This window comes from Ailuropoda melanoleuca, chromosome 2 (assembly GCF_002007445.2).
Source record: "Ailuropoda melanoleuca isolate Jingjing chromosome 2, ASM200744v2, whole genome shotgun sequence".
Lineage (NCBI taxonomy): Eukaryota > Metazoa > Chordata > Mammalia > Carnivora > Ursidae > Ailuropoda > Ailuropoda melanoleuca.
The window spans coordinates 119,603,350-119,618,080 of record NC_048219.1 but is presented as its reverse complement, the minus strand read 5'-3'; the positions used below and the strand labels follow the sequence as shown (position 1 = coordinate 119,618,080).

Here is a 14,731-nt window from a genome sequence, read left to right as displayed (position 1 = left end):
CCTTTTTCTCATTCCAGGTGTGTAGACAGGTCTGACGTAATTCTGATACCTTTGCCTTGGTACGTGAGAAATTTCTTTGCCCTGGCCGCTTTCAATACTGTATCCTTGGATCTAATATTTGCGAATTGCACTATGACATGCCGTGGCGTAGGTTTGTCCTGGTTGAGCTTGGATGGGGTCCTCTCTGCCTCTTGGACACGAATGCTTGTTTCCCTTGCTAGATTAGGGAAGTTTTCAGCTACAATTTGTTCAAATATCTCTTCTAGACCTCTGTTTTCCTCCACCCCCTCCAGGATGCCGATGATTCTGACATTGGAACGTTTCATTGAGTCAGTAATCTCCCGTAACTTACATTCTTGAGAATGGATTTTTTTGAGTCCAGATTCTATTTTAGCTTTCTCTTCTACTAGCCCATCCTCCAGTTCGCTGATACGTTCTTCTGCCTCATTCGCCCTGGCCGTCAGAGCCTCTAGTTTTGACTGCATTTGGCTCGTAGAATTTTTAATTTCTGCCAGATTCGCTCTCATTTCCGCCCTTAGAGATTCCATATTCTCATTAACATTTTCATTAATACTTTTTTCAAGTCTACACGTCATCTTGACCATTGTTACTCTGAATTCCATTTCTGATAATTTGGTTTTATCCATATCCCTTAGTTCTGTGCCAGAGGCCACAGACTCATTGTCTTTTCTTTGCTGGAGGGGATTTCTCCTTCTCGTCATTCTGATGAGGAGAGTTTGCGGGGTTGTCCAGAGCCCAAATTATTGACCGGGACCCAGGCAGTGCGCACTTGTTTTATAGGGATCTTAGGGATGTCGGCTTCTTGATTTTTCAGCCATCCTTCTGGTGGAGGGGCCTGCCACGCCGATACTCAGGCAACCCTGTTGGGTAAAGTCTCCTTGTCCCCTGCGAGGGGAGATGGGGATGGGCACACTGTGAGCGGGTGTTTCCAGGCTTTTGTTCCCTGGCGGTGTGCTGTGCCTCTTCTGAGAGAGCAGCAGTGGCCGAATCTCAGCGTCTGTCTCAGAACAGAGGGATCGCAGACCTTTCTCCACTGATGTTCTGGCCACCTTAACTCTGTTATTGTTGGTGCTGCTCAACCCTGCAGCGTCCCGCGATGTGTCCCCCACACCCGGTGTCCCAGCTCTCACTTCCAGGGCCGGCGCGTCTCTGTCCTTTGTGTTTCTAACAGCCAGCTGCCTGCCGCCCCCAGCGCTCCGGAGCTCCCGGTCTCAGTCTGGTTCCATTGAGCACACCGGAGCTCCGTTTCAGTCTGGTTATGCGCGCTCCCGGCAGTCTCAGTCTGCTGTCTGGTGGGTGCCGGTCCGCGAGTCTGCCCACTTCCCCGTGCATGTGGCTACTGCTTCCGGCGCCCAAACGGGCGAACCCCTCCCCCTTCCGTTTATCTTCCAATATCTGTGCGCAGTTTCAAGGCTCCCCACTTCGTACCTCAATACTCAGCGCTGGAGATGTTCATTTGTAGAGATCCAGATGTATCTTCCTGCGTCTGATGCTGATTCTGTGGATGTTCAGGATGGTCTGGTACCTATCCAACTCGACTCAGGGGACTGGCTGAAAAAGGGGTCCCCTACTCCTCCGCCATCTTAACTCCTCTCGGTTCTTACCCTTTTTCTTATTGATGTGTTGTATCATGTTGATTGATTTGCAGATATTGAACTACCCTTGCGACTCAGGAATAAATCCCACTTGATCATGTTGAATGGTTCTTTTTAATGTATTGTTGGATTTGGTTTGCTAGTATTTTGTTGAGGATTTTTGCATCCATGTTCATCAGAGATTTTGGCCTGTAGTTCTTTTTCTGTGGTGTCTATCTGGATTTGGTATTAGGGTAATGCTGCCCTCATAGAATGAATTGGAAGTTTTCCTTCCTTTTCTATTTTTTGGAATATTTTGAGAAGCATAGGTATTAACTGTTCTTTAAATGTTTGATGGAATTTGCCTGAGAAGCCATCTGGCTCTGGACTTTTGTTTCTTTGGAGTGTTTTGATTACTGGTTCAGTTTTCTTGCTGGTGATTGGACTTTTCAAATTTTCTATTTCTTCCTGTTTCAGTTTTGGTGGGTTGTATGTTTCTAGGATTTATCCATATATTCTAGGTTGTCCAGTGTGTTGGCATGTAGTTTTTTGTAATATTCTTCTTTAATTGCTTTTAGTTTTTGGTGTTTGTTATTTCTCTTCTGCCATTTGTGATTTTGTCTATTTGGGTCTTTTCTATTTTTTTCTTGATAAGTCTGGCTAGACGTTTATCAGTTTTATTGATTTTTTTTTTTTCTTCAAAAACCCAGCTCCCGATTTCATTGATTTGTTCTAGTGGGGTTTTTGTTTTGTTTTGTTTTGTTTCTGTAGCATTTATTTCTGCTCTAATCTTTATTATTTCCTTATTTCTGCTGGTTTTAGAGGTTTTTGTTCTTTTTCTCATTTCTTTAGGTGTAAGGTTAGGTTTACTTGAGATTTTTCTTCCTTCCTGAGGTAGGCCCATATTGCTATAGGCCGTCTTAAAACTGCTTTCACTGCATCCCAAAGGTTTTTAACCCTTCTGTGTTTCATATTCATTTGTTCCCACGTACTTTTTTGTGTCTTTTTTGATTTCCTCATTGACCCATTTATTGTTTAGTAGCATGTTATTTAACCTCCATGTATTTGTGTATTTTTGAGATTTTTCCTTGGGCTGACTTCTAGTTTCGTAGTGTTGTAGTCATAAAAGATTCATGATATGACTTTGATTTTTTTAATTTGTTGAGGCTTCTTTTGTGGCCTAATATATGATCTATTCTGGAGAATGTTCTATGTGCACTCAAGAAGAATGTGTATTCTGTTTTAGGATGGAATGTTCTGACTTAAATACTTCTGGTCCAGTGTGTCATTCAAACCCATTGTTTCCTTGTTGGTTTTCTGTTTAGATGATTTCTCCATTGATGGAAGTGGGGTGTTAAAGCCCCCTCCTATTGCATTATTATTATTTCCTTTGTATTTGTTTTTAACTGTTTAATGTATTGGTGTGCTCCCATATTGGGTGTATAAATATTTACTGTTGTTATATCTTGTTGGATTGCCCCTTTATTATTATATAGTGTCCTTCTTAGTCTCTTGTTACAATCTTTGTTTTAAAGTTTATTTTTCCCAATAAAAGTATTGCTACTCTGGCTTTCTTTTGACCTCCTATTTCATCATAAATGTTTGTCCATCCCCTCACTTTCAATCTGCAGGTATCTTTAGGTCTAAAATGAGTCTCTTGTAAGCGGCATATGGATGGGTCTTGTTTTTCTGTCTATCTGTTATCCTAGGTCATTTGATTGGAGCATTTAGTCCATTTGCATTCAAAGTAGTTATTGATAGGTATGTATTTATTGCTATTTTATAACATTTTTTTGCTTGTTTCTGAAGATTTTCTCTTATTCTTTCTTATCTTTTTTTCATGGTTTGCTGGTTTTCTTAGTGATAAATTTGGATTTCTTTCTCTTTATTCTTTGCATATTTATTAGTGGTTTTTGATTTGTGGTTACTATTACCTTTGTATATAACATCTTCTGCATATACCAGTCTATATTAGGTTAATGGTTGTTCAAGTTTGAACCCACTCTTTACTCCTCTTGTCCCTGCATTTTAGGTTTATGGTGTCATAGTTTACATCCTTTTATTTTGTGAATTTTTTACAGGAATATTCATTTTTACTGCTTTTGTGTTCCCTACCTTTGTCCTCTAACTTTTGGTCTCTCCTTTCCACTCAAAGAGACCCCTTTAATATTTCCAGCAGGGCTGGTTTAGTGGTCATGAGCTCCTTTAGTTTTGTTTGGGAAACTCTCTATTTCTCTTTCTATTGTGAATGATAGCCCTGCTGGAAAGAGTATTCTTGGCTGTATATTTTTCCCATTCAGCACTTCACATATAACATGACACTCCTTTCCAGCTTGGAAAGTTTCTGCTGAAAAATTCACTGATAGCTTTATGGTATTTCCTTTGTATGTAACTGTCCTTTTTTTTTTTTTGTCATCCTGCTTTTAATATTTTTTACCATATTTTCTCATTTTAATTATATGAGTCTTCATGTGGATCTGCTTTTGTTGATTTTGTTGGGGGTTGTTTGTGCATCCTGCATCTGGATATCTATTTCCTTCTCCAAATTTGGGACCTTTTCACCTGTTTCTTTCTTGAAATAAATTATTTGTGTCTTTCCTCTCTTCTTCTGGGACTCCTGTAATTTGAATTTACTATGTTGAATGGAGACACTGAAGTTCCCTAAGTGTATTCTCATTTTGTATAATTCTTTTTTTTTCTTTTGTTTAGCTTGATTATTTTCCATTACTCTGTTTACTAGGTTGTTACTTTGTTCCTCCGCTTCTCCAGCCTGCTGTTCATTCCATCAAGCATGTTTCTCATTTCATTTATTGAGCCCTTTATTTCTGCCATGTTATTCATCTCTGTGTTAATAGTCTCACTGATGTGCTCTACTCTTCTCAAGTCCAGTGGGTTATACATATAATCATTGCTTTAGATTCTCTTATCAGGTATGTTACTTACATCTGTTTCATTTTGCTCTCTGGCCATGCCTTGTCCTGTTCTTTCATTTGGCGCAAATTCCTCTGTCTTTTCATTTTATCTATGTCTCTGTATCTGTTTCTGTGTGTTAGGAAAGTCAACTGCATCTCATGTTTTTGAGGGCAATAACTTTTTAAAAAATTATTTATTTAAATTTACTGTAACAGACAGTGTATTACTAGTTTCAGAGGTAGAATTCAGTATTTCATCAGTTGCATAAAACACCCAGTGCCCATTACTTCAGGTGCCCTTCTTAATACCCATCAGGCTGTTGCCCCATCCCCCCAGCCACCTCCCCTCCAGCAACCCTCAGTTTGTTCCCTATAGTTAAAAGTTTCTTGTAGTTTCCCTCACTCTCTGTCTTCCTCTTATTTTATTTTTCCTGCGCCTGTGTTCATTTTTTTAGTTTCTTAAATTCCACATATGAATGAACTCATATGGTATTTGTCTTTGTCTGACTGACTTATTTCACTTAGCATAATACCTTCCAGTTCCATCCACATCATTGCAAATGGCAAAATTTCATTCTTTTTGATCGCTGAATAATATTCTGTGTGTGTGTGTGCGCGCGCGTGCATACACATACATATATACACACCACATCTTCTTTATCCATTCACCTGTCGGCTGACATCTGGGCTCTTTCCATGTTTTGGCAACTGTAGACATTGCTGCTATAAACAGGGTACATATACCCTTTGAGTTATATGTTTGTATCTTTTGGGTAAATACCTAGTAATGATTGCTGGGTTGTAGGGTAGCTCTATTTTCAACTTTTTGAGGAACCTCCATACTGTTTTCCAGAGTGGCTGCACCAGTTTGCATTCCCAACAGCAGTGTAAGAGGGTTCCTCTTATCCACATCCTAGCCAATATCTGTTGTTTCCTGAGTTGTGCATTTTAACCATTGTGACTGATGTGAGGTGGTATCTCAGTGTGGTTTTGATTTGTATTTCCCTGATGGAGGGCAATGGTTTTATGAATAAGAGATTCTGTAGTGCCCTGCAGTGTAGTATCTCCTCTTCTCCAGGGCCTGACACATCCAGGAATGTCTCTGGTTTGTGTCACATGTACTCTGCTATTGTGTTGTCCTGGCTGCTTTATCCTTCAGGGCAGTCATCTACCACAGATGTGGGCAGTGTTTGGTCCCTGGCCTGAATGTGGTGCATTTTAAGTAGATGTGCTCTGGTCTGCTTCTGAAATGATACCTTTAACCACCACCACCTGAACTAAGTGTGGGGAGACATTGTATTGGCAGGGGGTTTGAGCCAGTCTTTTGAGGGAGGAGGCCCATGTGCTGGGACTGAGGCAGGAGTGACTGGAAAGGGCAGTTCCACCACAGTGCAGGATGTGTGTCAGGGCTTAATGTAAGCCAGTTTGGTAGCAAGTGTGGGTGCTAGGCTATTTTTTGTAGATAGCTCTGTAGTTCATGCTGATGAGCGTTGGAGCTAAGTGGTACCTGCCAGTTCATTTTTTCCCCAGAGGTCTCTCTCTGTGAATACCCTCTCTCTGGGACATTCAGATGAGCAAGTAACCTCACCACTGTGTGCCCCAGGCCCTCTTCAGCTTGCTGTATGTCTGCAGACTGTTTCCCTGCCTTCTCTCCAAAAGCAGCCTCAGTGTCCTTCAAGCTCTCCCAGAACCACACATGCTGACCTTTAGAACTCCAGACTTTAAGCCTGCCTCATTGCAAGAACTCAACAAATTGAAGCCCTCTAGCTTTCCATACTAATCCCATGAGGATTCATTTACTGTGTACTCCCCTGTATGTTAGTCTCTTTTTCCCACTTTTCTGGGACTGTGCCTTCCTCCCCACTGTATTGGCTATGATTAATTTCTCTCCTAAGCCAAGTCTCTGCACTTCCTACCATCTTTGATGTGTCCTCTGTCCTCTTCTCTACCCTTAGTTGTGGAGCTTTTCAGGTTGATTTCTGGGGTATTTAGGATGATTTGATTAGTATCTACTTGTATTTGTGGGAGGAGGCAATCCTAGAATCCTCCTATTCTTCTGCCATCTTCCTTCTTGTTATAACTCTATGCATATGTAAAATGAAGGTATTGTTATTGCCCCCATTTCATTATGCAAAGAATTTAAAATAGTTTTCAACAATTTGCCAAACATAAAATAATTTAAAACATATCATCAGACCCAGGGAAATAGAAATATTATGTAAATAAGATACCAATTGGTGGGAGGAAGAATATTGCAGATTACTAAGAAGCTATGGCAAAGGCCACAGTTTGAAATACCATATTTGTATCATCTGGGAGCAAAGTCCTGTGATAGCCTCATACTTCCTCTGAAGGCCAGGAAGTACCACTTCATTTTTGGACAGTTATCTATAAAGAATGTCACTTCTTAGTTGGGCTTTATTTCACAGTATGGCACTTGATATTTTGAGATTTCCCCTTTTAAGAGGACTTAGGTTACCAATGATCTGAGGTAGAATTCCACTTTTTTTTACATTTATTTATTTATTTATTTATTTATTTATTTAGAGCACACATGCACACAAGAGCAAACATTGGGGGAGGGGCAGAGGGAGAGAGAGAGACTTAAGAGAGATCTATCCTCAGCAAGGAGCCACATGTGGGGCTGAATCTCACCACCTTGAGATCATGACACTAGCTGAAATCAAGAGTCAGACGCTTAACCAGCTGAACCACCCAGGCAGCCCAGAATTCCATTTGTTTTAAAAACAATGCAGATATATCAGAATAGTTAGTATGTTTGATATCCTGTTGTGAAACCTAATAATTTAAAATACTACTTCCTATTTCACAGAGATGTTGCAGTGACAAATAGAAGTACAATATTGCAAATACAAATGGTATTTTGTTTTTCAAAATGGTTTGCCAGTTGTTCCAGTGCCTTTTTTGAATATCCTTTTTGTCCTCACTAAATTTTGATGTGATCTTTACTAATTTTTTTTTATACACAGTCTATTTTGAGGGACCATTTATTTTCTAATCCTAGAAGTAGTTTTAATATTAATAGTCCTTTATCATTCTTCTTCCTTTTAAAAGCTTCTTGGCTTTTCTTAGTTCTGTTCATTTTTAAGTTTTTTAAAAATGTGTTCAATATTAATGTGAAGAGATGTATATTATATTGCAATATAATTGTAATAAGATGTTACAAGTCAATAAAATAAAAAATGGGATGTATGTGGCATAGGAATCTGTAGTTATAAAAATCTGAAACTTTATAATTAAACAGTTTAAGGTGGTATAACACCTTGTGAGTGTATTTTTAGTAGTAATTATATTATTAGTAGTAATTTTATTTTCATTGCAAGCTCTACATTTCTTTAATAAGGTCTTTCTCTATATATAGCAGCCCTTCCCACCCATGGGACATATATTCCAAGACCTTAGTGAATGCCCGAAACCACGATAGTACCAAACCCTATATGTACTATTTTTTTTCCATGCATATATACCTATGGTAAAGTTTAATGTATAAGTTAGGCACAGCAAGAGATTAAAAATAATAACTAATAATAAAATAGAACAGTTACGACAAATATAATAAAAGTTATGTGAGTGTGGTGTCTCTGTCTCTCAAAATATCATACTGTACTATATTCACCCATCTTGTGATGATGTGAAATGATAAAATGCCTCCGTGATGAGATGAAGTTAGGTGAATGATGTAGGCATTATTATGTAATATTAGGCTACCATTGACCTTCTGCCCAAAATGTCAAAAGGAGGATTCATCTGCTTCCACACCACAAGTAATTGAAACTGCGGATAAGGAGTGGCTGTTAATACCTAGCAACTAATAGAGGAAACCTCTTTTTCAACTTACCCCTTGGTATTTCTTTTCCAATTTTTATTTCATGATGACATACAGAGTAGTTAATGGTATTTCATAGAAATTGGTATATTGACTGGGCTAGACTTTTTATAATCATTTAACATTATTCTAATACGTGTTTTTCAAAAGCTTTTAAGTGATTTCAATGGTATTTAATAGAATAAGTGTTAAAGATAAATAATGAACTGACTCAGACATGAAGCTCTTAAGTGGCTATAGTTTTATGTGACTTATAGAGAAATACGTCTTTGAAAACTTGAGGGTTGTTTCTGAACATTTATTAGTTTGGGAATATGATTAAGAGAGCATGACATCAGTCCTGGCGTTGGCATCTTGGGTCAGACATTAGATGTTCTCCTTAAACCATTCTTTTATCTGTGAATGCTGTGCACATTTGTTAGTTTAAAATGACAATCTTTATCATATTCTGTTCCCATTATTCATAGTTTAAAAAAGAATATGGGCTTTTTTATCTATTATTAAATATTCTATAAACTTTTTAATACCATTTAGTTAATAAACCATGCTTTGAAAGAACTAATGGAAGTAGAAGAAGTGAGTGAAAATGTATTACAAGTTCACCTAAATGGTAAGTATGTCATCATTTTGCCATTGGAAATGATATAAGCTATGTAAGCTTTTTATATATATAATTTGATTTACAGGTATGTTTTAAAGGTGGGTGATAGTCATAATTTAAGAACTTGATCAATGTTTAACAACTTTCACTTTAATATACCTTACACAATATTTTTAGAAATTAAAAAAATAAATAAAATAAGATTAAAGGAGGTACATAAGGACTCTTGTTTTTTGGTCTTTCTTTTTGTAAAATAATTGAACCCCAAGGAAGATAGTTCTTTTAGTCTACCAAATCTCTTCACTGCTGAGTTTCAAAAAGCAAGTAATGTTAACTAACAGACTTTTGACCTTTTTCTTAATAGTTAAATTTTAAAAACCATTAGAAAGCTTACTTGACTGGAAAATAATCATTTTAATTAAATACTTTTAAATGGGCTTTATTTCAGGACTGCTGCAGATCAATGATAAAATTGCCCTAAAGGAAATCACAAGGCAGTTAAATCTGGAAAATGTAGTTGGAGATAAAGTTTTTGTGAGTATCATTTCTGTTCTTCTATTAAATAGGCTTTAACGTTTATATGCCATAGATATTTTCATATTTTTGGAAGGCTAGGGAGGGTTCAGAGATTCTAAATTGAAATATGAAAGATTCTTATCATAAGTATAATGTACTAGGATGCATTTATTCATCATATCTTTATGTTTAGATTTTTTTGAAGTAGATTATACTTACTATAAAATAGCCCAGAAATCCATGTTTATGTAGATATTATTTGAGTTTCTTTATCTGTAAGATACTTTGATTTCCTATCTTTAGAGATAGTTTAATATCTTTTTTAAAGCACTACACTGTAGCAACCTGTTTTTAGTCTTCTGAGACTTGGGTACCTGGGAGTAATGGAATATGTGCTGAATTTAAAGCTACAAAAGGTGAATTTGAGTCTTGTCTTAAAACCATTGACTACTGATAATCATGGCTAAGGAGTATTTCTGAAGTTCAAATTTCTCATCTGTGTTAAATGTGCATTATCTTTATTATATTTCACAGATTTATTCTAAAGACAAAAAAAAGCATTAAACATAATTTATGTTTTAAAAATGCTGGATTGGTAATGTACTATACAAATGTCAGTTATCTCTTATTATTAAAATGTTTTCAGAAACTTAATATATGTCTCATTATTGTAACAGTTTGGAACCTCAGGGTAGTGAACATCAGTAACTTAAACTGATTAGAAATGTTCTGGAACTTTCATTAAACTTTTTACCCTGTCACTTGATTTATAGGGTTGAAAAGAAATATGATTAAATTAATTTACAGCTACTTTAATTCTCATAATGAAATGACTTAACTTCATACTGCTTATGCAGTTGAAGTGGGTTGTGTGCATCCCAGGTTCATTTTCTGCTCACTGGTGATCATAGTTTTATCACTCTTAAGTGTCTACTCTTTTCTGCAACGACACAGCCATTGTTGTGTAAGCCTCTTAGCATTTAGTAATTTCATTCTTTAATAACACCAATAAAAATGTAAGCCAATAGTGTGTTACCCTTCCACACTGTCTGCAGGTTCAAAATGCCCTTTCTGTAAGTCTGTTGTTGTTTCTCCTGTTCAGAATGTAATGTTGAATACAGGGCCTACATAGTCAAGGAGATTACTATTATGTAGGCTCAGTTTGGCTTTTGATTTGCAACTGATGTAGACTGGGGTTTCTAACTTTCCTAATTGACCTATTCTTATTGGATTCATAGGAAATAATAAAAGGCACAATTGTTTATCTTCCTAGTCATTACTGTTGTTATCGTAATCATCGTATATAGTGATTATTAGTTTAACCTCTACATTATATAGGTAAGTCACCTGAGGCTCAGAGAGCATAATTAGCTTGCCTAAAGTCATAAAATGGATATTAAGACATTAAGAACCTAAGTCACTTAACCCAGAGCCTTTCTGTTTTGATATACTTATAGAAAATTTGTATATTCCTATACATATAGACATACATATGTGTATTTATATAAGGATATTCTTATAATATGTGCATATGTATTTAAATAATTACATACTTAAACTTAATGCCAATTTAACTGTCTTTTTTTTAAAAAAGCAAAAGACAAACAACCTTTGAATAATTTCAGCCACTGATTTACTCACCCACAGATTGCCTCTGAGCTTTTGTTTATATTATGTAAATACCTCTTGCCCTAACTACCTTGGAAATAATGTTGATTTGACAACATACAGTTATTATAAATATGCGGATGTTCTTAAAAACCTATTAGGCTATTTTATGTCAGTTCTGTCAATTGGGAAAAAAACAAGTGGATTTCTTTTTTCCTGTACATCTTCACAAATTTAAAGTTGGCTATTTCTTTAAATTAAAAAATCTGAATGAAGTAAAAATTAATGACTTAAATGAAAAAATATTTTTACAGGGCCCTTATCCACAAGTTGGAACATCTGGATAATGCATCTGGTACTCTGTTAATTTCCATGTAGAACATTTAAGTTGTATCCAAAAATGTTTTGGCTGTGTTCCAAGTAAACATAGCCAAATTTGATATGATACATACATTCTATAATAAGCTCTTGAATAGGGAAAAACTATCATAGTATGTAATAATTGAGGTAAATTTCTTCTCCCATTTCCTTTTGGATCTCATTTAAATTCATGCTCATTTTTTTTAATAGTATGTTTTATTTATTTTTTTAATTTAAATTCTGGTTAGTTGACATATAGTGTAATAGTGGTTTCAGGAGTAGAATTTAGTGGTTCATCACTTACATACAACACCCAGTGCTCCTTAATACCCATCACCCATTTAACCCATCCCCTGCCCACCCTCCCCTCCATCAACCCTCAGTTTGTTCCCTGTTGTTAAGAGCCTTTTATGGTGTGCCTCCCCCTCTTTTTCCCCTTTCCCTATGTTCATCTGTTTTGTTTCTTAAATTCCACATATGAGTGAAATCATATGGTCATTTTTTCAGTGAAACAAATTAATCTGAGACTTGCAAAAGCTTAATCTGTTTGAAAATATAAAATGCAATGATTTCTAGTTCTCTGTGTTTATAATACAGCAAGTCTTAAAAACTACCTTTAAATTGAAGTTAACATTTTTACAGACTTTTTTCCAGAAAATACAAAATTTTGAGCATGAGAGGGGCATGCCATTTTCAAAACTATGCCACCTTTCCTTTTATATTTAAGTTTTTAATGGTGCACATGGAAGTATCCAGCTCAGAATTTGGCCACTGACTAATCTAGGAAAAAATAGAGACATAGTGTCTATATAATGTCTAAGAATCAGGTAGTCCTCTTTTATTCGTTATTTCATTAAACTTTTAGTTATGGTGTCTTTTTTGTTATTCAGGGAAGTTTTGCTGAAAGCCTTTCATTTCTTCTGGAAGCTTTAAAAAGAGGTAAATATTAGCATATTTAACACCATCAGAAGGTATCTGTTAGCTTTATTTCTCCCCTGATTATAAAGGCGTTACATATTTTTACAAAAAAAAAATAAAATAATGTAAAAAACCATAATATAATGATCACTGTAATCCCATAACTGTTATAATGACTATCCCAATTATTATATTTTAAGAAGTCCCTGCGCCCAACATGGAGCCCAGTGTGGGCATGAACTCATGACCCTGAGATCAAGACCTGAGCTGAGATCAAAAGTCGGGCACTTAACTGACTGAGCCACCCAGCCACCCCATGATTATCCCAATTAACATTTGGTTTCATATCTTTATTCACCTGCAGTGTATCACTGATGCAGATGGACATAATTTTTTATAAGAATAAAATGGTTTTCCATATTGTATGATGTATATCTTGTTCACTTACATCACAGTATGTTGTGAGCATCTGTTTATATCAGTAAATAGTCAGCTACATCATCATTTTTATGGTTCTCAAATATTCTATTTTCAACTATACTTAAAAATATAATAAATTATAAGTTATTAATCACTAGTTAGGAACTTTGATTTCTAACTTTGTATAATTAGTAAGAAATGCTTAGATGATCATTTAGATATTTTCTAGGGTAGATATTAATGAGTAGAATTCTAGATTAAACAGTACCACATTTTAAAGAATAATTATAGGGATGCCTGGGTGGGTCAGTCTGTTAAGCTTCTGCCTTTGGCTCAGGTCATAATCCAGGGTCTTAGGTTTGAGCCCCCCATCAGAATCCCTACTCAGCAGGGAGCCTGCTTCTCCCTCTCTGCCTGCTGCTCCCTCTACTTGTGTTCTCTCTGTCAAATAAATAAATAAAATCTTTAAAAAATAATAATAAAAATAGAGGAATAATTATAGGGGCACCTGGGTGGCTCAGTCAGTTAAGTGTTTGCCTTTGGCTCAGGTCATGATCTCAGGAGCCTGGGATTGAGCCCCAGGAAGGTTCCTTACTCAGCAAGGAGTCTGTTTATCCCTCTCCCTCTGCTTCTCGCCTTGCTCTGCTTTCTGTCTCTCTCTCTCTCAAATCAATCAATCAATCTTAGGAAGGAAGGGGAGAAATGGGGAAAGTAAGAAAGGAAGGGAGGGAGGAAGGAAAGAAAGAGGAAGGAAGGAAAGGAAAGAGAGAAAAGGGAGAGAAAAAAAGAAGGGAAAGGAAGGAAAGAATAGGGGAAGGGGGAAAGAGGGAAAGGGAAGAATATAACTAAATTACCCTAGAAGTTCCATTTCAAATCAAGAGTGCCTATTCCTTTACAACTTTTTTTCACAATTATTAATTTTCATGTCTGCCTTTTAAAGGAAAAAATACATCTCTTATTTTGATATGCATTATTGTGGTATTGATAATGCTCATCACTTCATATTTCTATTTAGACACTGATATTTCCTGGTTTATGTATTTCTTATTGGTTCTTTGCCTTATTTTGGTGGTGTTTATCTCATACTGATTTACAGGAATTCTTGCACTTTTCTCTTAAATTTGGTTTGGACTTCTGTGCTGAAAAGAAATTTTAAATTTTTTACATAGTCAAATTTTTTCTCTCCAGATTCTGAAGGCATTGACTTCTGTTTTCATCTAATACATATATTTAATAATTTGGGAGGAATTTATTTTGATAAGGTGTAAAGTGGAGAGCTAATCTTGTATAAGCCACTTTTCCCCATTGATTTGTAATGGTATGTTTTATCAAAAACTACATTTTTTTGTAAAGATTTTATTTATTTGTCAGAGAGACAGACTGCACAAGCAGGGGAAGTGGCAGGCAGAGGGAGAAACAGGCTCCCCACTAAGCGAGGAGAGCCCTATGGGACTCGATCCATGGACCCTGGGATCATGACCTGAGCTGAAGGCAGATGCTTAATCGACTGAGTCACCCAGGTGTCCCTCAAATACTACATTTCTATATTATATAGTTCTGTTTATAGACTCTTTGAGTAGTTCTTATGGTTTTCATGATGTTTCGGTTAACCGTATACGTTTTGTTAAGTGTCCCCTTGCCAGATTTTCTTTTTACTTGTTTATGTAACTGTAAACCTTAAACCTTAAGGTAATAGTGAGTCTTCTGCCATCTTAGTTTCCCTCATTGTAATGAGGAAAATGAATTCAGAGAGTCATGTTGAACTTTCCTGTTGTTGAAATATTAAAACTTGGTGGGGGGGGGCGTAAAAAAATTGTGGTTAGAAGGAGTTAAAAGTGGCTTTGGTTGAAATTCATAGTTTAACAATTATTTATAAAAATTGTAAATACTTGGGAAGATGTAGTTTGCATTTCTGCTAACTAAGCAAATCTCTTTTGAAGCAGAAGTTTTATTC

General features: G+C 36.2%; 1 protein-coding gene across 13 annotated transcripts in view; it reads left to right on the top strand.

Moving 5' to 3' along the window:
• ORC4 (origin recognition complex subunit 4) overlaps positions 1–14,731 on the top strand; it is a 90,734-nt gene that overhangs the window by 53,931 nt on the left and 22,072 nt on the right. For all 13 annotated transcript variants that reach the window (XM_011229856.3, XM_034654537.1, XM_034654539.1 and 10 more), the window contains 3 exons: positions 8,889–8,964; positions 9,404–9,489; positions 12,330–12,378. In XM_011229856.3, the coding sequence (XP_011228158.1) occupies positions 8,889–8,964; positions 9,404–9,489; positions 12,330–12,378 (211 nt within the window). The remainder of the gene's footprint in view (positions 1–8,888; positions 8,965–9,403; positions 9,490–12,329; positions 12,379–14,731) is intronic.